The sequence below is a fragment of the Corapipo altera genome, unplaced genomic scaffold (genome assembly GCF_003945725.1).
Source record: "Corapipo altera isolate COAL_440 unplaced genomic scaffold, ASM394572v1 164, whole genome shotgun sequence".
In the NCBI taxonomy this organism is placed as follows: Eukaryota; Metazoa; Chordata; class Aves; order Passeriformes; family Pipridae; genus Corapipo; species Corapipo altera.
The window spans coordinates 1,806,190-1,829,279 of record NW_020884969.1 but is presented as its reverse complement, the minus strand read 5'-3'; the positions used below and the strand labels follow the sequence as shown (position 1 = coordinate 1,829,279).

At 50.2% G+C, this 23,090-nt stretch overlaps 1 protein-coding gene across 4 annotated transcripts in view; it reads right to left on the bottom strand.

Annotated features, from left to right (window-relative positions):
• ELP3 (elongator acetyltransferase complex subunit 3) overlaps positions 1-20,854 on the bottom strand; it is a 46,630-nt gene extending 25,776 nt beyond the window's left edge. For all 4 annotated transcript variants that reach the window (XM_027665060.1, XM_027665061.1, XM_027665063.1 and 1 more), the window contains exons 1-6: positions 20,724-20,854; positions 19,790-19,928; positions 19,029-19,099; positions 16,118-16,181; positions 14,412-14,480; positions 13,427-13,581 (exon numbers count right to left, since the gene is read on the bottom strand). In XM_027665060.1, the coding sequence (XP_027520861.1) occupies positions 13,427-13,581; positions 14,412-14,480; positions 16,118-16,181; positions 19,029-19,099; positions 19,790-19,928; positions 20,724-20,800 (575 nt within the window). In that variant the 5' untranslated portion in view covers positions 20,801-20,854. The remainder of the gene's footprint in view (positions 1-13,426; positions 13,582-14,411; positions 14,481-16,117; positions 16,182-19,028; positions 19,100-19,789; positions 19,929-20,723) is intronic.
• Between the last annotated feature and the right edge of the window lie 2,236 nt (positions 20,855-23,090).

The window sequence follows — 23,090 nt, the reverse complement described above, 5'->3', positions numbered from 1 at the left end:
CTTCTTGGTCATTCCACACCTTCCTGGTCATTCCACACCTTCCTGGTTATTCCACACCATCTTGGTCATTCCACATCTTCCTGGTCATTCCAACCTTCCTGGTCATTCCAGCTTGGGGTTTTGTGCAGCCAGACACAAAGGGATGGAGGATGGAAGGACAGGATGGTCATCCCACATGCTAAGGAAAGCTAAAAACTTACCCTAGTAAATACAACACGCCAGCAAAACACAGGCTTTGCCAAGATTTCCAAAGGAAAAAAGGGCGTGAAGTGACTGGAAGATGTCCCAGGGTCAACCTGTCAATGAGGAGGGCACACAATTCCTTTCTCCATGAGCCAGACACTTTAAATTTTGGATTAATATATGAATGGCAGTAAAAACACCACAACAATAATTCATCTTCTGTGGAAGATACAGGTGGTCAAACACACCTCACTGGTCATTTCACACCATCCTGGTCATTCCACACCTTCTTGGTCATTCCAACCTTCCTGGTCATTCCACACCATCCTGGTCATTCCACACCTTCCTGGTCATTCCAACCTTCCTGATCATTCCACACCTTCCTGGTCATTCCACACCTTCCTGGTCATTCCACACCTTCCTGATCATTCCACACCTTCTTGGTCATTCCAACCTTCCTGGTCATTCCACACCATCCTGATCATTCCAACCTTCCTGGTCATTCCACACCTTCTTGGTCATTCCAACCTTCCTGATCATTCCACACCTTCCTGATCATTCCACACCTTCCTGGTCATTCCAACCTTCCTGGTCATTCCACACCTTCCTGGTCATTCCAGCTCGGGGTTTTGTGCAGCCAAAGACAAAGGGATGGAAGGACAGGATGGTCGCCCCACACGCTCAACCAACCATTCCCAAACTCCTGTCCTTGCTCCTGGGACGCTCCTATGGACTTTCTGTCTCCTTTAATTATCACTAATTGCATTTGACAATGACAACCAAAGGAAAGGAGCCAGGAATGTCGTGCTGAAGGACGTGATGAAGGGACAAAGAAGGAAGAAGAGGTTCAGACGAGCGAAGTTTGAAGGTGCTGTGAAGCTCTGGTCAAACTACAGCTCCTCTCCTCCTTAAAATCATGGAATTGTGACCTTGTTCAGGTGGGAAAAGCCCTCTGAGATGATCATCAAGTCCAACCACTTCCCCAGCACTGCCAAGTCCACCCCTAAACCCTCTCCCGTGGGATTTTTCCCTACTTCAGCCCTCCCAAACCCACACTGAAGTAGGGAAAAATCCCATGGGAGAGGGTTATCAGCCCCAAGGAGAATTGTTTTCAAAACCGTCTGTCAGTTTGTGGTGCAGAGGAAAAGCCTGGGGAAAAAACAAAGGATGCTCAGCACAAGAAAAGAAAATTGGAGACACCTGAAGCTCTGATGTTTCAGAAAGAATCAAATGCATTTCCCAGTAACAATTTGGGAATTTCAGAGAATCATGGAATCCCAGGATGGTTGGGATTGGAAGGGACCTTGAACATCATCCAGTTCTAACCTCGACACCTCCCATTATCTCAGGTTGCTCCAAGACCCATCCAACCTGGCCTTGGACACTCCCAGGGATCCAGGGGCAGCCACAGCTTCTCTGGGAATTCCATTCCACTCCCTCACCACTCTCACAGCCAAGAATTCCTTCCCAATCTCCCATCTCTCCCTGCCCTCTGGCAGTGGGAAGCCATTCCCTGTGTCCTGTCCCTTCAGCCCTTGTCCCAAGTCCCTCTCCAGCTCTCCTGGAGCCCCTTCAGGTTCTGGAAGGGGCTCCAAGGTCTCCCTGGAGCTCAGGGTTTTCCTTTGACCCCCTGGAGCCACATCCCACAGGGATAGTCTGCTGAGAACCCCAGCCTGGAGCCATCCCAGCCAGCAGCACCATCCAGCTCCGTGGAATGACAGAATCCCAGACTGGTTTGGGTGGGAAGGGACCTTAAAGCTCATCCTGTTCCAATCCCGACACCTCTCACTATCCCAGGTTGCTCCAACCTGGCCTTGGACACTTCCAGGGATCCAGGAGCAGCCACAAATTCTCTGGGCAATCAGTGCCAGGGCATCACCACCCTCAGAGAAGAGCAATCCAAGGAGGAATTTCTGTCCAGTAATCCAGGACTAACACTGAACAGAGTCTCTTTGCTTCACCAAGCAACATAAAACCTAAAAAAAGAAAAAGCAGCTTTTAGCCCCATTTCAGCTGTTCCTTCTGTGGATTCCAGCACAATTTTATCTGACCTTTAGTTAAATTCCACCTCTGCCAGGAAATCGATCTCAGCTCTTCCCAGAGGGCAGGTTTTACTCCCCATCCCCTTCTCTCTTTATCCAAGTGTAAGGAAGCAGATAATACATCCCAGGGACAACAAACCGTGTCACCCAAGAGCATCAGCTCATCGCCCTGCTCCAGACAGCGGAACAAAGACCGGAATAAAACTTCCAGGAGGAGATGCCCAAGATCTGCCCTCGATTTCCCCACAGTTTCGCCGTGCAATTACTTCAGGAAAACTCGAAAAGAACAACAATTTCCCCTGTCTGCTGCCAAATCAATATGATCAACCATTAGGTCATAATTATGGAGGCAGTTTACCGGGGAATCGTCGATATGGAGTCGGAGGCGCGGAGGGGAAAAAAAATCCTTACGCCTAAAACCGGGAGAGAAAAGGCACGACAGCCTCTCTTTTATTAAATCTAAACTGAAACTCGGGTTTTTCTGGCTCCACTTGATGAGAGAGACAAAACCAGGGGAGACTGACACGGACTTGGAAAAAACAGAGCTCCAATTTCACAGTTCCAGGCCCGATATTGGCTCACTGTGGCCTAAGGAAAGTCGCATATTCTCAGTAACAACCACTCCTTAGCTGATATTGAGGGAAACAGCTCTGAAAACTCAAAAGTCTTGCTGCACAGTGTCCAGCTTTGCAGTGCCTTCATGCACTTATTAAATAGGATCCAGGTCGTCCCCATCCAACTCGCAGATAAAACCATTTAACTCAAGGAAAGGAAAACAGCCCAACTTGCTGCTTTGAGGAAACAAGGGAATTGCAGCAATAAAATTATAAGGAGAGCTAATAAAGAGCAGCCATCAGCCCAAAGTGCCGGGGCAAAGCTGTGGTTTAGCTGAGCTGGTTCTCCTGCCAAAGCAACTCCCTCACCGGTAAAACTCATGGCATTCAGGTATCATCATGGAATCAGCGGGGTTGGAAAGGACCTCTGAGATCAGCAAGTCCCACCCTGGATCCAACCATGACGCGGTTCCCAGCCCATGGCACTGATGCCACATCCAGTCTGTCCTTAAACACCTCCAGGGAAGCGACTCCACCCCTCCCTGGGCAGCTTATTCCAAGGGCTGATCACTCTCCATGGAAAAAATTCCCTCCTGATATCCAACCAGCCCCTCCCCTGGCACAGTTTAAGACCGAGCCCTCTTGTCTCACTGATCGCTGCCTGGGAGAAGAGCCCGATCCCACCCAGCTCCCCCCTCCTGCCAGGGAGTTGTGCAGAGGGATGAGGTCTCCCCTGAGCCTCCTCCTCTCCAGGTTGAGCCCCCCCCATGTCCCTCAGCCTCTCCTCACGGGAATTGTGCTCCAGTCCCTTCCCAGACTCGTTGCTCTTCTCTGGCCCTGCTCCAGCCCCTCCATGTCTTTCCTGAGGGACCAGAGCTGGACACAGCACTCCAGGGGGGGCCTCACAGGGGCACAATCCCTTCCCTGCTCCTGCTGCCACCCTGATCCCGATCCAGGCCAGGATCCATCGGCCCTCTTGGCCCCCTGGGCAACACTCTGGCTCCCGTTCAGCTTCCTGGCCATCCCAACTCCCAGCTCCCTTCCTGCCTGGCTGCTCTCCAGCCCCTCTGGCCCAGCCTGGAGCTGCCGGGGGTTGTTGTGGCCAAAGGGTAGGACCTGGCCCTTGGCCTTGTGGAACCTCATCCCATTGGAATCATCCCATGGATCCAGCCTGTGCAGGTCCCTCTGCAGAGCCCTCCTGCCTTCCAGGAGATCCACACTCCCCCACAAGCTGCGACATCGTCGCTCCTGAAAAAAGGGGCTCAAAATCTCAGGGGTTTGTTTTCTCCACAGCTGGAAAAACACACGTTCTGGTTTCCTGCAGGAGCTCCAGGAACCGATGGTGCCACTTGCCCAGCTCTGTTTGCTGCCTGTCAGAGCTCCAAGGTGCCAACAGCTGCTCACCCCTGCCTGGGGCTCAGAGTAACCTGGGATAGGGGAAGGTGTCCTTGCCCATGGAATGGGATGATCTTTAAGGTCCCTTCCAACCCAAACCATGCTGGGATTCCGGGATCCCACTCAACTTGTAGTGGGGGTTGATTCACATGTTTGGAAAATTATTTCAGATTTTAATAGCTTAAAACTGGATCCTCCCTAAGCACAGAGATCCCTGGCAGCTCCAGGGAGGATGGGCTGCATCCAAGGAGCAGGTTCCTGGAACAGGGTGAAGTCAAATGTGCTTTGTCACAGCTACAACCTCCTGTGAATGGCACAACCTGAACCCTGGGGGCAGCTCTGGGCCCCTCAGACAAGAGACATGGAGGGGCTGGAGTGTGTCCAGGGAAGGGAATGGAGCTGGGAAACAGGCTGGAGCAGCAGGAGCTGCTGAGGGAGCTGGGAGGGCTCAGTCTGGAGAAAAAAGGGATCAGGAGGGACCTTTTCCTGCCCCACAACTCCCTGACAGGAGGGGGGAGCTGGGGCTGGTCGGGCTCTGCTCCCAGGGAACAAGGGACATGACAAGGAGAGACGGCCTCAAGCTGTGCCAGGGGAGGGTAAGGTTGGATATCAGGAACAATTCCTTCATGGAAAGGGTGGTCAGGCATTGGAATGAACTTTCCAGGGCGGGGGTGGAGTCCCCATCCCTGGAAGTGTTCAAAAAAGGTGTGGATGTGGCACTTGGGGACATGGGTCAGTGGTGAACACGGTGGTGGTGCTGATTGATGATTGGACTGGATGATCCTAAAGGTCCTTTCCAAACCTAATTATTCCACGATTCTGTGATCTGGAAAGGAGAATGGAACCAAAACCCAACACTGGGAGAAACAGGAGTATCTTGCACAAAGCTGTGCTGCAACAAGAACAAGAGCTCAAGGAGTCAGGGATGAAGAAGGAAACACCTCCTGTCCCAGCCCACAACAGAACCAGGACTCTTGGTGTGGGATCAGATCATGGATGCAAAGACCCACACTGAGCTGGGCTTAGTCAGAGAGACACAGACCCAGCATGAGCTGGATCCCTATCCATGGATTTCATCCCATCAGGCACTCAGCTCACACTGGCACATCAGAGCTGAGCTCTCTTAACCCACAAGCTGAACCCACACCTCACCTCAGATGTGCCAGAGGAAAGGGGAATGTTATTTATATCCAAGGAACAAAGGTCCTCCCCACTAAAATTAGAATTCTTAGAGCAGCACAGGAACTATCTCAGGAGCTGAACCGGGCAAAGGTCTTGGAGAAAAAGGGGGGAAAAAAAGGAGGTAATTGTACAACCCAAGGCCCAGACAGAGGGTGGGCAAATCAAGGCTGCACAAACACTCCCCACCTCCCCAGCTCTGCCAGTTTTTTGAGGATGCAGCTCCCCAAAGCGCTGGGCCACGAGGAGGCACCAACTCCCAGAGCACATCTGCTGCCACAGAGATGGATTTCACGGGCAAACAGCCCCTGCTCTGCCTGGCACAGCGCTCCCAAAAGCGCCAGGAAAACCGCTCCCTGACAAAAGAACGAAAATTAAACCTGCCTTTTCGGGTTTTTTTCCTCCTTTTCCATGCCTGTTGCGCCCACCACGCCGCCAGAAAATGAGTTTTCTTTCGAATTAATTTAGCGCTGCTGAAAGGCAGAGGAGCTGAGCTTTACACCAGCAATGAGCCAAGCACAGCACAGCTGAGGGAACCATAAAACACAGCTCCCTCTCTCACCAGGCTCATTTCAATTTGGGCTGCAGAGCAATCTCTGCTGAAGGAAAAAAAAAAAAGGGGGAGCGTGGGTCCCACGCTGGCTCTCCGGGGCATGGGAATGTCGGTCTAGGAATGTCGGTCTAGGATCGGCCGCGTCCTCACGGAGCTCAAGGAAATGACTGAGAGCTGAGCTTGGAAAATCAGAATGCACCAACAACCACTCCTGTGGTGCACAGGACGGTGTAAACGGCAGGGAAATGAACCCAGAAAGCTTATTTATGCACAGCACGCTTAATTTGGGACGTTCCTTTCGGAGCTGTGCCGTGTCTGTACGAACAGGTGAGCGAGGCCGACGGCTCAGATCCCACCCTACCGTTAACGCCTCAGCGCAGGTCACCGGAGAACTTGTTATTCCTGCCAAATTACCCCGGCACGGCGGCGGAGGGGAGAGCAGAATTCCCCTTGGCAGGTGGTCAGCGGCAATTTGCCGCAAATGTGCAGGGGGAAAGAGGCAGCGAAATTCATTTGTTTAGCTTTGACAATGTCATGACCGCCAAGACCATCGGCCTTTCCGCCAGCTCGCCATAAAACACGGATCGGGATCATTTATAAATACTGCTCAGTTCGGTGCAGCTCCAGCTCCTGCTGGGAATAAACACTGACACCTCGTAATCCTTGGAGGGGAGAAAAGACATTTGGTTCCAGCTCTGCCCTAGGAAACCCGAAGTCACTGCTGTCAAACGCCCAGAAATGTGTAGGAATGGTTTCCTCATCCCCACCTTCCCCAGCTTGTGTTTAACCTCAATTATTTCACATGCGGGAGAAAAGAGTAACAGGACAGATAACTGGAGGGAAAAAAAAAATCCCATTCCGGAGCTGCAGGAGGAAAAAAGGATGAACCATAAGGAGATTAGGATCTGCTGAAATGACTTTCACTGAGATATCTCCCCAAATAACAGAAGTCACAGCAGTTCAAAGTTGGGTCTGCGCAAAAAAGCAGCAAAGCAGAAGTAATGGGATGGCAACAAAGGGCTAAAATTCCTCAAATTCTGCCAAGGTTTATCTGTACTGGAGGCATTTAGGGATAAACACTCAGCAACAAACAGGTTTTAATGGCAAACATGGAATGGTTTGGGTGGGAAGGGACCTTAAAGATCATCCAGTTCCACCCCCTGACATGGGCAGGGACACCTCCCACTATCCCAGGTTGCTTCAGGCCCCGTCCAACCCATCCAACACTCCCAGGGATCCAGGGGTAGCCACAGCTTCTCTGAGAATTCCAGACTAGACCCTCCCTACCCTGCCAGCCAACAATTCCTTCCCAATCTCCCATCTCTCCCTGCCCTCTGGCACTGGGAAGCCATTCCCTGTGTCCTGTCCCTCCAGCCCTTGTCTCCAGTCCCTCTCCAGCTCTCCTGGAGCCCCTTTAGGCTCTGGAAGGGGCTCCAAGGGCTCCTTGGATCCTTCTCTTCTCCAGCCTGGACATTCCCAGCTCTCCCAGAGATCCAGAGCCTGACACTGGATCCATCCACAGCCCAACTCCTCTTGAAGAAGGAGTTTAGGGAACAAGGGAGTTCCCTGGGAGTCTCGGGACTCAGGGAAGGGTCTCCCTTCCCCTTTCCCGCCTTTTACATCCCTGATTTCCATAAAAATCCCTCTAAATGGATTCTAACCTGATTGTCCTTCATCATGGAATCATGGAATAGTTTGGTTGGTAAAGGACCCTAAAGCTCATCCCGTTCCACCCCTGCCATGGGCAGGGACACCTCCCACTATCCCAGGTTGCTCCAAGCCCCGTCCAACCCAGCCTTGGACACTTCCAGGGATGAGGATCCACAAACTCTGCCAGGCCCTCCCCACGTGGCTCCTACACCACCAACGAGTCCCATCCAAAGCCAGAAACAAAGAAAACCTGCTTTTCCAGCCCATTAGAAGCTGGGCTCCAAATTTCTGGGAACAAAAGGGAATTTGAGGCAGAATCTCTGCTGTAAAAGATCTGGCACTAAAACAAGAGCCAGTTATCTCCTGCCTGGCACGGAGGAATCTCATCCCAGCCAGATGTCCAGAGGGATTTGACAGACGAGCTCTCATGGATTCAGCCACAGCAATTTGCAATGTTGTTGCCTCCTGCTATTCCCTCCCTTCCTTGCCAGGACCTGCTGTGGACACAGGAGAGGATGTGGAACCAGAGAGCTCCCACATCCCTGCGCTGCCCAAATTCCCGCTGGAATCGGAGCGTAAGCCACCAATTAAAGCCGGAGCTGGAAGGGCTTCAAGAGCCTCCCTGTCACTGCATCTCCTCATTAGGGCATGTCCAGGGGTGAGATGTGACCATCAAACCCTGGTAACGTGCAGCAGGGCAACTTCCCACAGGCAGGGAAGGAATTTGCCTTCCCAAAAATTGCTCTCCCACCCAGACTCCGTTAATCTGGCACAGGAGGAGCTCCGGCAGCTGAAGGGTGGACAGGGATGTCTGACCACCTGCTCTGGAAGGGGTGGCCTCAAGCAGAGGGTCCAGGTAGATCATAGAATCATGGGATCATAGAATCATGGGATCATAGAATCACAGAATCCCAGAATCAGCGGGGTTGGAAAAGAGCTCCGAGATCATGGAGCCCAACCCTCAATCCAACCCCGCCGTGGTTCCCAGCCCATGGCACTGATGCCACATCCAGTCTGTCCTTAAACACCTCCAGGGAAGTGACTCCACCCCCTCCCTGGGCAACCCATTCCAAGGTCTAGCCACTCTCTCTGGAAAGAATTCCCTCCTGATATCCAACCTAAACCTCCCCTGGCACAGCTGGAGGCTGAGCCCTCTTGTCCTACTGCTGGTTCCTGGGAGCAGAACCCGATCCCACCCGGTTCCCCCTCCTGGCAGGGAGTTGTGCAGAGGGATGAGGTCTCCCCTGAGCCTCCTCCTCTCCAGGCTGAGCCCCCCCAGCTCCCTCAGCCTCTCCTCATGGGAATTGTGCTCCAGACCCTTCTCCAGCCTCATTGCTCTTCTCTGCACCTGCTCCAGCCCCTCCATGTCCTTCCTGAGCTGAGGGCCCAGAGCTGGGCACAGATGGGAGGAGAGCAGTGCCCTCTCCGGTGTCCCCAGCAGTGACTCACTGCAGAGGCTGAGTCAAACCTGGGTTATTTTTGCTGGAGTCACAACCAGTCCTCAGAAAACACAATTAAGGGACATCAGTGGAACGAGCAGCCACGTGTCAATGGAGCCCCTGGATTCAGGGCACAGCATCTTCTTCGCCTGGAGTAAAACAGGTTCGCTGTGACCCCTTTCCTGGAGATTTCCTTGTCACACGTGTCTGAAATGCAGGCAGGGAGCCAGGGAAAGGCACAGGGTGCTCACTTGTGACCCCACATAACTTCACTGAGGGGCTGTGTCCTGAAAGTTGAGCCAACAGGCTAAATCTTGGTTAAATTACAGCACCAGCTGTAAAAAAAAAACGTAATTTTTCCCTGCAGAAACCTCCATAAAAGAGCTCAAACCTTATTTGGGCAAATTCCAACAGTTCAAGAAAAGTGATTCCCAGCTGGGTTTCAAAAGGCCTCAGGAGTTCCACATCCCAAACCAACCCCTGCTGGAACTGTTAGTGCTCAGGGTTTGGTTTTGTTCCTCCAGGGGCCAAGAGGTCCTAAACTGGACACACAACAACCCAGGTTTTACAAATCCTGTGTCTTCTCTTCCAGCAGAGCTCTGAAGTAGCTGGATCGCCCCACTTCCCAAAAAAAATCAAGATGGCTTTTGGGAGATCTAAAGGAAACTTCCCTCCCCATCAGGAAAGATTTGGGTGGGTGGAAAGCCCACCCAGTTTTGGATTAGGGAATTTTTAGGGAAACCATCTGCTGTGCACCTGAATATTGGCACAGGAATATCAGGCACGGACGAGACTGGAATTGCACAACAGGAGGTTCCAACAACGTTATCTCCTTTTTACTTTGCCACATCCAACTTAATCAAACATCAGACAACTCATCAGACTGTTAAAAGAATTAAAAATAATTTAGATGCATTTTTAAGGACTGAAATCACAGAAACCATGGAATAGTTTGAGTGGGAAGGGACTTTAAAGTTCATCCTGTTCCAACCACTGCTGTGGGCAGAGACACCTTCCACTATCCCAGGTGGCTCCAAGTCCTGTCCAACCTGGCCTTGGACACTTCCAGGGATGGGGCAGCCACAGCTTCTCTGGGAAAGTTGTGCCAGGGCCTCCCCACTCTCCCAGCCATCTAATCTTTAATTTAAACCTACTTTATTTCAGTTTGAAGCCATTCCCTGTGTCCTATCCCTCCAGCCCTTGTCCAAAGTCCCTCTCCAGCTCTCCTGGAGCCCCTTCAGGCACCGCAAGGGGCTCCAGGGTCTCCCTGGCTCCTCCTCCTCTCCAGTTGAGCACCCCCAGCTCTCCCAGCCTGGCTCCAGAGATCTCCACCAAAGGCTTGACATCGCAGCCCGAGGAGCTGCAGGGACGCACGTCCTGGAGGGACCTTTCTGGCCACCCGCCTTTCCCAGCACATCCAAGCTCTCCTTGGGGCTCGTTCCCTCATTACCAGTCAGCTCCCGGCTCCGGCAGGTGCTCAGCCCCGGGAGCCGAGCGTGAGTCACGGCGGCAGCTCCGTGTGCCCGGCGCCTCCAGTGACTCACGGGTCAGGTGAGAGGAGCGAACTGCTGGGGAGCAGCAAATTCCCATTCCCATGTGCCTTTTTACACCTTCCTGCCTGATTGTCCTCAGCCCAGGCAGCTGCAATCAAGCCAACGCTTCTGTCTGATGGGAGCAGCTCCCAGAGAAAGATGGATTTCTCCGGGGGGGGAAAAAAAAGGTGTCTCACGGTGATTCTTTAGCGGTAATTGCAAAGCTCCTCCTGAAGAAGAAGGGAAGCTTATCAGCAAGTCCACAACCTGGCTTGACATGCATCCAGAAGGGCCCAGAAAGCTCCTAAGTGGTGCTCTCAGCTGAGGAAAATTAAAACTTCTCAGTCATGTTGCAAACCCTCTCCAAAACAAAGATCCCCTCCGGCTCCGCGATTCTTCACTCGTTCCTTGGCCAACTTATTTCTCAGGCAAAGCAAAGCACCCCAAGCAAAGACTTCTGTCTGAATACTCTTAAATGTTTATTACCCCAAGAGGGAGGTGCTGCAGAAATATTAAACACCAGCAGCACTTTCTCAGGGAATTCATTTCCTTCCTTCACTCACGACAGTCTCTACGAAAGCCTCGAATTTTCCTTGATTATCCTTTCAAAAATCCCACTTTTTGCTGGTGAACTCATGTATTTATCTGCAAGAAAGACTGAGGACAACTCAGAATAGTTGGAGCTCTCCAAGGGCCACCACAGTCTGAGGATTTATTTCTTTATCCAGACTCGCAGTGCCCGTTCCTGGTGAGGAACAGGATCGACCTCCGCGACCGGCTCTGGTTGGAACCGCACGGAATCACATCCTTTTTATCAGATTAACTGGGACCAGAAGCCACAGTGGGCTGACCAAGACAAAGTATTATAAGAAGAAAATTGAGAATTACGTCAAGAGGAGGATGTCAGATTGATGAGTCCCTTCAGAGCTGCTCAGTTCAGACCCTGCAGGTCAGTGTGTCACTGTCACCGGAAAGACAGCCTTGGACACGGAGCAGGGCCCGAGCTTAGGACAAAGAAAAGAAATTACTGGCCAAAAGGGGAAAAAATAATGGACAAAAAGGCAAAAATTGTCGTCAGAGTTAGGTGGATTTGGGCTCTGAGCAGCCTGGGATAGCAGGAGGTGTCCCTGCCCTTGGAACGAGATGAGCTTCAAGTTCCCTTCAAACCCAAACCCCTCTGGGATTCCAGGGTTCTGTCACAACATCTAAAGCTAAATAAGGATTTGCACAAGTTTGAAATATGTCCAGGCTCCCAGAATCCCATTAAAAATAAGGGGTGAGAGAGCCCAGATCTCAGGTTGCTGCAGAATGCACGACATAAAACCTGTAAAATCCTGTCCCTCTCCCTCATCCCTCACGGCCTCTGCTGATGGAAGGAGTGAGGGAGATGAATCCTCACACACACACAGAAATAAATACCAACCCTGACTGCTTATTTCAAGTGTCACTGACAATCTCAAAACAATGCTGCAGCGACACAGTAAAAGAGCTAAACTCAAGAAGGGCTGATTCATTTGAAGCCCATTTTCTCGCCTCTGGAATATCTGGGAAGTGTAACTTGAGTAACTCCCACATAATTCCATTTACTGAGCATTTAAAGTTGAGTTTTATGTTAAAAATATAAGCCTTTATTTATCTGCTGCAAGAGCCCACACGTTGTCAGGGCAGGTTTTGTCACACTCCCGTGTGTTCTGACTTCAGAGTCACTTTGGGTTTGCAGCACTTCAAACTCCCCGGTCACACGGTCTGTGGCGTAAACAGTCCCCTTATTAATCTGCAGAGCAAAGGCCAGGCTGCTCAAAAAATTATTTTAGGCCCAAGAAAATTAGCTGGACACCTGCAGCAAGGGGAAAAAAAAAAAAAAAAATTAAAATATGGACTAACCACCTCCTGAATCACGGCGTTAATTCGGGCAGACAACCTGCAGCCACCACATCCCTCTCCCTGTGTGTGTCCTTCAGTGCTCACAGCCAGGGCACCAGAGCAAAGGAAAAGCAATTCTTTTCCCAACTTGTTGTTTTATCTTGGTAAAATCCACTCGGGAAGAGCAGCAGAGCACTTTTTTGTTTGGTCTTTTGAGCGACAAGAGGAAAAAAAACCGAAAGAGAACCAGCAGAAGCGTTTGCTGCCCTCCAGAGGAAAACCGAATTATGTTACAGCTTTAAAACACAAAGGCAGACATGAAACACTGGTCCTGCTCAGTTCTAAAATCACTTTTTTCTCTTGTGAATAACGTATCAAGGAAAACCCATTGCACTGAACAACGACAAGGCAGCAAAGTGGGGGATTCTCCCCGAGTTTTAACAGCTCCAAATCATCAAATCCCTCCTTTTCCTCCTCAGAAACGCACTGAAAAGTTCTGTATTTCACGACGGGGATGCACACAAATAAAGCAGCCTCTGAGTTTCAGTTTCTCAGCAGCTGTAAAACGGGAAGAGCATCTCCCTGTCACTCCAAAATGCTGCATTTGAGACTGCAAGGGGCTCGGAGCTCGGAGCGCTGACGCTCTCCGGGGTGAGTCATTCCTTACGGGAGCTGACGTCTGGCCTCCCTCAAAAAGGCAGGAGCAGCTCCCCTTCCCAGCTCCAGGAAATAAATCCCATGGCAATGGCATTCGTCACAACTCCCCAGCAAGGTGATGAGGCAGAAAAGGCACAAGCCCACCAGGAATGCCAAGGAATTAGAAGGAGTTCAGCGATTCCCACGTGAGGGGGTAGATAGACCGGAGGGGGGGGGGGGGGGGGGGCTTTTTTCTGCGGGGGGATAAAAATTTTCTGTCCCTGAAATCATACCTGGATAAACTTTCCCTTAAAAAAAAAAAAAAATAAAATTCTCTTCAGTGTTTTCTGCTCTTACACAGATCTGAAACAATTCCCTGAAGGAAAAGCCAGGTTCTTACCTGACAGCCTCCGCCACGTTGTTGGAAGTGTGACCCGACAGGGCGTCGTGCAGGTTTCTGATGAAATAATCTCTGTATTCCTCAGGCAAAGCCATGAAGGTTCCACCCATCACAATAAACTCCACTTTATCCGCGCTGTGGCCCAGTTGCTTCAGCTGGAAAATTAAAGGTATCATGGAAAAATTGCTGTTTTGTTTGTGTAAAAGACAGCAATTGAGCCCCGATTTTCTTACACCGCGTTTTTCCTTCTTGAGCTGTTGTGTCTTTTAGGGATGACAAACCACTGATATTTCTGTCTAGATTTCTTGTAAACCTTCTAAAAAAAAAAAAAAAACCTCAAAAGTCATTTTTCTGCTGCAAGAAGATAGCGCAGATATCGAGCCCAGTGCAGGGGATTTTCCTGGCAAAGCAGAATGATTTGAGCTGGTGGAGTTAAACTGGTCCCAGTTTGAAACCAGTTTAGACACGGTCAGAAGGAAAAAAAAAAAAAATCCTTACATTTGCCTCAATCCCTGCAGAACCAACTCTCCTTAAAAACTTGAGAGAGAAAAGGACCCCAGTGAATCCATGGAGATTCTTCCAATCCTTTGGAGGTGAACAGAAAACCAGAACAGGACTGAGAAACTCTTCAGATCTTCTGATTCCCCAGAGAAGACTCCAGTAAATTAATTTTGGTAGGAAAGCCACTATTTGAGTACTGAATCCCCAAGAACTAGGAACTACCACAGAGATTCAATAGAATTTTGCTGGAATAGGATCAACAGGATCTCCTGTTAATCATCAGGTGTTGTACAAGATCTTATAAGAGGTTCAAAAGTCATTATTAAAAGGTCTAAAAAGAATTTTTCCACGGGGATCAGGTCAGGCAGAATTAGAACTCAGAGCTGCTGACCACACAGCCCTTCTTCCAGGCAATGAAATAAAAGTCATTATTTTCATCACAACCACAAAGAACTTCCCTTCCCTTTCCAAAAAAAAAAGGTACCTGTTCCACTCTGTGCCGTGTCTGGAGATAGGGATCGTAGCGAGCCCGGATGGCCCTCATGGATGTGGGCTGGAAAACACAAGGAGATGCACTTTGTGAACTTTTTTTTTTTTTTTAAATCACTGAAAAAGACCAAAAAGACAATTTTTTTAGCATTGAAACAGATTCTCCAGCCTTCAAATTCCAACTGACCTTCAAACTCACCCATCTGACCGTAAACACGAATTTGGTTCCTTATATTTGAAAAAAAAAAAATCCAACAAAACACATTTTTGTCCTGAATGGCAACGAGACCTAAGATGAACATCATAATTTTTTCAGTTTTTAGTGCACTACAACAGCTAAAGAATCTCTGTAGTGACTCTCAAAAGTATGACAAAAACCACAAAGTGTTTTTCGAGGCATTTTTTCCCCTCCTGTTCCTTTTATTACCTTTTCACTTGGGCAACTCACCCAAGCAACACCCTCTAGAGCTCAGTCTGGACTTGAATATTCTTCAAATTAAACATATTCCTTCAATTAAAATCCCCAATAACTTACTTTTTCAATTACTAGCTGATGGAAGCCTATTAATAATACCCCAAGAAGGTTTTCAAGGACTTTGTGTATCCTGGATTTTCCTGGTATTTCCTATCTGTTCTATTCAAAGCTCTAAGGGATGAGGACTCTTAATCATGCACAACTCCCACATGCTGGTTTTACTAAAAAAATGATTAAAGAAATTAATACCACAGCCAAAAAAACCCCCCATGAATTATAAAGCAGTTACACATTCCCAGGATTTTCCTGCTTAATGGGACAAGTTTCCAGCCCCTCAGAAGTGGATAATAACAAAATCCCTCCTAAAAGGATGCTGCATCAGTGTTTATCAAATTAATCCAGTTTGTATTTTATCCCATTTGGCTGCTTTACATCCCTGCTACAGTTTTTTATTGTTAAAAGCAGTCACAATAATTTAGCCACAGGATCAGCTGCTGTTAAACTTCCTCCAGACAACAGGAGGGCATTATTTTGGAAATATATATATATATATATATATATATATATATATATATATATATATAAAATATCCCCCTAAATATATATATATATCTCTAATATCCCACTAAATCCCACTAAATAAATATATATCTCTCTAATATTTATATATATCTATCTAATATCCCACTAATATCCCACTAAATATATATATATATAAATATATATATATATACATTTAGTGGGATACTAATGCAGACAGAGAGACAAAAAGGGAATGAATGTAATTTCAGAGGCATCAACAGCTAAAAAAAGGGGTTTTTTTCCCCAAAATTTGTACTTCTTTCAATCCAATCCCACAGGCTGGGCAGGACTGAAAGTAATCCCAGTTAGGACTTGGAGCTCAGAGCTGTGTCTTGGCCATCTTTGAGAAGAGACATCCCAAAAGCTCTCCACATTCCTATGGAAGTGTTTGATGCTTCATGTTAAAATATTCTCACGTGGAGGCACAATTTTTACTCACTTTATTCATTATTTACAGGGATTGAGCAGAATTTCCACTCCTAGAGCTGAGCTGCTTTAGATCTCGAGGTTTATAAAGGCTGGTTTTGGTTTTTATCCTTGCAATTTTGGGTGTGTTTGTAGGAATAAAGAGCAGCCTAACCCCAAGCCATGTTTATGGAGTGTTGGGAATGTTGGGAATGCCTTCCAGCAGACCAAAGCAGTACCTCATATCCAGTGTAAGACTGTGTGGAATATTCAAAATCCGAGTCAGGTCCACCTGGGCAGTATCTGCCAAAGTAAAAGGAGAGAAAAAAGGGATCAAACTCAAACAATTCCAATGAGAGAACCTCCAGGAGAGCTGGAGAGGGACTGGGGACAAGGGGGGAGGGACAGGACACAAGGAATTCCCTCCCCACTGTCAGAGGGGAGGGAGAGATGGGAGACTGGGAAGGGATTCCTGGCTGGGAGGGTGGGGAGGGGCTGGGCTGGAATTCCCAGAGAAGCTGTGGCTGCCCCTGGATCCCTGGGAGTGTCCAAGGCCAGGTTGGAGTGACCTGGGCTAGTGGGAGGTGTCCCTGCCCATGGAACTGGATGATCTTTATGGTCCCTTCCCACTCAAACCATTCTGGGATCCTGCGATTCCATGGAGTTGGAGGATCTCCAGGCTGGGATGGCTCCAGGCTGGGTTTAGAGCCAGAGGCCTCAGAGCCCCTTCCAGAGCCAAAAGGGGCTCCAAGAAAAGCTGGAGAAGGACTGGGGACAAGGGCTGGAGGGACAGGACACAGGGAATGGCTTCCCACTGCCAGAGGGCAGGGAGAGATGGAACATTGGGAAGGGATTCCTGGCTGGGAGGGTGAGGAGGGGCTGGGCTGGAATTCCCAGAGAAGCTGTGGCTGCCCCTGGATCCCTGGCAGTGTCCAAGGCCAGGTTGGATTCCCTTGGAGCAACCTGGGCTAGTGGGAAGTGTCAGGGTTGGAACTGGATGATCTTTGAGGTCCCTTCCCACCCAAACCATCTTGGGATTCCACGATATCCAGGAATGCTGAGGGGAACTGAGCCTTTCCATGTTTACAAACAGCAAGTGCACAGTGCAAAACAGTTGTTCCATCCAATTTTAATGGGAATGGGATGTCAAAAACCAGTTCAGACCTGTCAAATGGCTACACCCACCTCAAACAACCTGGTAAGACTTTCCAGAAGCAAAATATGTTTTAAAAATCTCTTCCCTAATTAGAGGGATTCTGGAACGTGGCATTATTTTGGGGAGTAGCCATGCAATTCTTTGCCAAAAAACCCTCTAATTTTACAATCATTAACAATTCCAGTATTTTCCACCCTTCCATGAAGAGCATAACCTTGTTTGATGGAAAAATATGACCTTCTTTGGCATGGAAAGATGTAAAACAGCAACATCACCCCGTTACACAACCTAATTCACCAGGAATTTATAGAATTTAAACATCTTGATGGTGAGGAAGCTCACCTACATTTGTTTTCTGAGCTTAGGAAAGTGATATTTAACAAACTCAGCATTCTGAGCGCTCAAGGATGATCTCAGACAGGAGGGTTGGCAACTCCTCCTGCTCCAGCTCCAGCAGGAAAGGTAAAAGAGCAGCCAGGGAATTGTTACTTACGGGGCAGATCCCAACTGCACAGACACCACCTCTCAAATCAGGCCCGTCTGGTTCCCAGGATAATTGATGATTTTTCCCCTCTGCCTGCCCTGCAAACTCAACCCAAGTCATCCCTGCCGTCATTATCGACTTAATTACCGGATTACTGAGCCCAAATTAATTGGTTGGCAAAAGTTGTGCGGTGCAAGAGAAGGCACTTCCCACACGGCATCACCCGGAACAGCTCCGAGACCAGCTCACTCTTGTGTCAGCCAATGCACTGGTGTTTTGGGAATGACGAGGTGGGAAGAGGAGGAATGTTTTGGAATGGATGAGCTCATTGGCTTAGGAACAGCACAGAAGGGATTTTAGGTGCCCAAAGTCAAGCAGGGGTGAGACACCTCGAGGAAAACCCAGCCTGTGTTTCTCGGCTCCGATAAAACTCGGAGCTGCTCCCTCGATGCCGGGAGCCCTCGACAGCTGGAGGCCTCTCCTTCCATCTGTGCTCTCCTTCCCTCATTCCAGAGCCAAGGCAGAGCCAGACTGTCCCACCTGCTCCTCCTCAGGTGACTCTCAGCTCACCAGTCTTCAAAATTCCCAGATTTCTCCCAAATTTCTCAGCTCTGTTGCTTTCCTGTAACTCCTCCTCAATCTCTTTGTGTGCCCCAGCACACACAAAACCACCCCTGCACGTCCTAGATTAGTGAAACAACTTATTTCTATTAACTAATACATTCTCCTGGTCACTGTACTCGTGAAACTGTAAATCTCCTGGGGTGTGTTGGGTTTGGTCCATGAAAAAGGTTTGTTCTTTGAAGAAAAGATGAAAATAAGCAGATTATTTTAGCGTGATGCGCAGGAATCAGCAACCTGCAAGTTGGCAGCTGTGCAGAAAGGAAGCTTGTCCCTAAAAAAGGCTCCTGAAATGCTGGATTTAGACAGAAATACTGGAAAATTGGCCTCTTGGGTCACGGAATCATAGAATGGTTAAGGTGGGAAAAGGACTCCAAGATCATGGAGTCCAACTGTTCCCCCAGCACTGCCAAGGCCACCCCTGAGCCATGTTCCCAAGGGCCACATCCACAGGGATTTTAAACCCCTCCAGGGATGGGGCTCCACCACTGCCCTGGGCAGCTGTGACAGTGCCTGACAACCCTTTCCATGTAGGAATTATTTCCAATATCTCACCTGACCCTCCCCTGGCATAGCTGGAGGCTGTTCCCTCTCCTCCTGTCCCTTGTTCCCTGGGAGCAGAACCCAACTCCCCCCTGCTCCCCCCTCCTGTCAGGGAGTTGTGGGGTAGGAAAACGTCCCTCCTGATCCCTCTTTTCTCCAGGCTGAGCCCCCCCAGCTCCCTCAGCCGCTCCTGCTGCTCCAGCCCCTTCCCCAGCTCCGTCCCCTTCCCTGGACACGCTCCAGCCCCTCAGTGTCTCCCTTGCTGGGAGTGTCCCAGAGCTGCCCCCAACCCTTGGAGGTGCCCCAGCAGTGCCAGCACAGGGCACATCTCTGCTCTCATACTCACACACAGATGTTGCCCGTGAAGTTGATGTGTGGGCACCGGTGTGGTTTGCACATCACAGCCACGACCGCAATCTGCAAAAGCAGAGCAGAGAAATGGCAGTCATTGCTCCTGAAGGCACTAAAATAAAGTGCATCTGGGAAGGCTTTGTGTACATGTGCATCTGCCAGGCTATTTTAAGATGTTCTGCGCTCGGTCTGCCACCTAAAATATCTGGGAGTTAACCCCTGAAGGGGAAAAGGAAAATACCAAGGCGTAGGAATCCTATTACTTAAATATTTTCACCTTTCAGGGTAAATTTGAGTCTGTTATAAAAAAAACCAGGTGTCTTACACTGAATTGGATTAACTGCCCTGCTGAAAAGATGCACAATGATGTGGAAACACCTCTTTTTCCTCAGGGGATCTCAGGATGGTTTGAGTTGGAAGGACCTTAAAGCTCGTCCAGTTCCAACCTCGACACCTTCCATTATCCCAAGCTGCTCCAAGCCCTGTCAAACCTGGCCTTGGACACTTCCAGGGATGGGCTGCCCACAACTTCCTTGGGCAACTTTCCGAGGAAGAAACCTCCTCCCAAAGGTTCTAAAAGCAAAATCCTCACGGGCACAACACCACAGAAGAGGCCACCTGGAACGCGGCGATGCCACCACGCGGATTAAACCTCCCGGATGTTCGACATCCCGGTCTTTGGCGGCAATTAAACGGAACTTTTGGATGAGAGGAAGGCAGGACGGTGGTGGAAGGAGGGATGGTGGCCCTGCTTACCCCACTGGCAGTTCTGATGGGCTTGGCCTTCAGCTTGGGCACGAGGACCCTGCGGTACTGGGGCGGGACGGCCGCGATGATCTCGACCAGGCGCGGCTGCGCCGACAGCCCGTACTTGGCCGACGTCCTGGTCTTCAGCCTGAGGGCAGAGACACCTCAAATCAGCAAAAGAGCTCCTGGTTTCCATCAGCCCCACCATGCTCCAGGTGGGCTCTCCCAGTCTGCCTTTTGAAAAGCAAACAGCTGCTCTGGGGATTGAGATACGGAAAATCAACTCCAAACAGAGCTGGCAAGCGACAACCGCCAACAATTTGAGGTTCTAGGTATTTTTCTAAAGGTGGCTTTACCAAACCATTGTGAAAGCTGCCAACAAGCTCTGCCTTGCCCGTTTTCAGTGATTTAGTTCATGCCTTCCATGTGATTAACACACACACAGCCTGTGGCTGAGCTCATCTCCGAGTCAATTCAGGTTTCTCCAGCACCAGCAAAAAGTTTGGAATTATATCATGTCAATGAAGCAGAAAATGAGGCAAATTCAGGTTTTGCTACTCCACATATGTAAAGAAATAAAGAACTTCCTGTGAACAACTTCATGCACAACATAATGCTAAAAACCATCTGATTTAATAATATTCCTATATTAATCTTTCCACTCCCTGTTGGAATTGAGTTTGGGGCTATTGAAGGATGAACCCAAGAGGAAAGACAAAGAGGCAATGGCAAATCCTTGGAGATTTTCATCCATTTTGTACTCTCAGAATTGCCCACGAAGGAGCAAATCACCACAGAATTTACTCATTTTGGTGCCTTTATTACCAGATAATGGCAAGAGAAATGACAGCAGGATGTCAAAATGAAACCTGGATGTCACAGAGTGCACAGGACACATTCGTTTCTCGTGGATCCCCCTCAGTGCCACCCCTGAGGGACTTACTTGTTGAGATCCACCTCTTTCCCCTGCTCGTGGGCCTCGATGAGCTGCTGGATGACGTCGGCGATCGTCATCATCATCAGCTCGGCCTGGCTGAGCCCCCCTGGAATGGGAACAGAGCGACAAACAGGGACAGTCAGGGCTGGGGAATGCTGGGGACAACCAGGGGCAGCTGCCCTGCAAGGCATTCCATGGAGTCCCGGAATGGATTGGGTGGGAAGGGGCATTGAAGCTCATCCACTTCCAAACCCCGACATCTCCCACTATCCCAGGTTGCTCCAACCTGGCCTTGGACACTCCCAGGGATCCAGGGGCAGCCACAGAGTCTCTGGGAATTCAGCCCCTCACCACTCTTGCAGCCAAGAATTCCTCCCCAATCTCCCATCTATCCCTGCCCTCTGCCAGTGGGAAGCATTCCCTGTTTCCTGCCCCTCCAGGCCCTTGTCCCAAGTCCCTCTCCAGCTCTCCTGGAGCCCCTTTAGGCTCTGGAAGGGGCTCCAAGCTCTCCCTGGATCCTTCTCTTCTCCAGGTGAACCCCCCCAGCTCTCCCAGCCTGGCTCCAGAGCAGAGGGGCTCCAGCCCTTGGAGCATCTCCGAGGTCTCCCCTGGATTCGCTCCAGCAGCTCCACGTCCATCTGATGTTGTTCCCCAGAGTTGGAGGCAACTCTGCAGGTGGGGCCTCACCTGAGGGGGGAGAGGGGCAGAATCTCCCCTCCCCTGGTGTGGGATTAGCCCAGGAAACGGGGGGATTTCTGAGATGCAGAGGAACTGCTGTCACTGCTCATCACTCCTGATGTGCAGCATTCCCAGAACAAGCGACAGTCACCACCTCGTCCCACTGCCTGTCTTTTACCTGCAGGACAAACTGCACCTTTTTATCTCAGAGCAACTGCAAAACAACCCAGAAATGAAGCCACTGGAAGTTAAAGACAATTAGTGGAACAATCTGTGCGTGCCTGTTCCCAGTGCATGTGTCAGGGAACAGAAGGTGTTTGGAGAATCATGGAATCACAGGATGGTTTGAGTTGGAAAGGACCTTAAAACTCATCCAGTTCCATGGGCAGGGACACCTTCCACTAGCCCAGGCTGCTCCAACCAGGCCTTAGACGCTTCCAGGGATCCAGGGGCAGCCACAGCTTCTCTGGGAATACCATTCCACTCCTTTACCACCCTCCCAGCCAACAATTCCTTCCCAATCTCCCATCTCTCCCTGCCCTCTGGCAATGGGAAGCCATTCTCCCTTGTCCTGTCCCTCCAGCCCTTGTCCCAAGTCCCTCTCCAGCTCTCCTGGAGCCCCTTTAGGCTCTGGAAGGGGCTCCAAGGTCTTCCTGGAGCTCAGTGTTTTCCTTTGACCCCTTGGAGCCACATCCCACAGGGATAATCTGCTGAGAACCCCAGTCTGGAGCCATCCCAGCTGCATGGAATCACAGGATCCCAGAACAGTTTGGGTGGGAAGGGACCTTAAAAACCATCTTGTTCCACTCCCCGCTATGGACAGGGACACCTTCCACTATCCCAGGTTGCTCCAAGAGAATCCAACCTGGCCTTGGACATTTCCAGGGATGGGGCAGCTGCAGCTTCTCTGGGAATTCCAGCCCAGCCCTTCACCACCCTCACAGTCAGGAATTCCTTCCCAATCTCTCATGTCTCCCTGCCCTCTGGCACTGGGAATCCATTCCCTGTGTCCTGTCCCTCCAGCTCTTGTGCACAGTCCCTCTCCAGCTCTCCTGGAGCCCCTTTGGGCCCTTGGAAGGGGCTCTCAGGCCTCCTCACCCTCACAGAGAGTGCAACAGGAACACTTCCTATGACCAACAAGGTGCATTTATTTCCCCTGGTGCAGCTCTGCCCGAACCAGCCCGTGCTGGGACAGCAGAACAGACAAACCAGACCCGTCAGAGGAGCCCCTGGCAGGGGCACAACCACCCAATCCTCGGGCAAGGTCGGGGCTGGTCCTTCACCCCCCCCCCCCAAAAAAAAAAAAAACAACACGGAGGAGCAGAGCAAGGCTCTCCTCGTGTTCCCACTGCACACACAGAGGGAATTATGGAATCCTTAAGGTTGCAAAAGATCTTTAAGATCATCAACCATTCCCCAGCACTGCCAAGGCCACTCGTGTCCATAAGTGCCACAGCCACAGGGACTTTAAACCCCTCCAGGGATGGAGACTCCACCACTGCCCTAGGCAGCTGTGCCAGAGCTGGAGAGCCCTTTCCATGAAGGAATTGCTTCCAATATCCAATATAAACATCTCCTGGCACAGCTGGAGGCCGTTCCCTCTCCTCCTGCCCCTTGTTCCCTGGGAGCAGAGCCCGATCCCCCCTGGCTCCCCTCTCCCGTCAGGGAGTTGCGGAGAGCCAGAAGGTCCCCCCC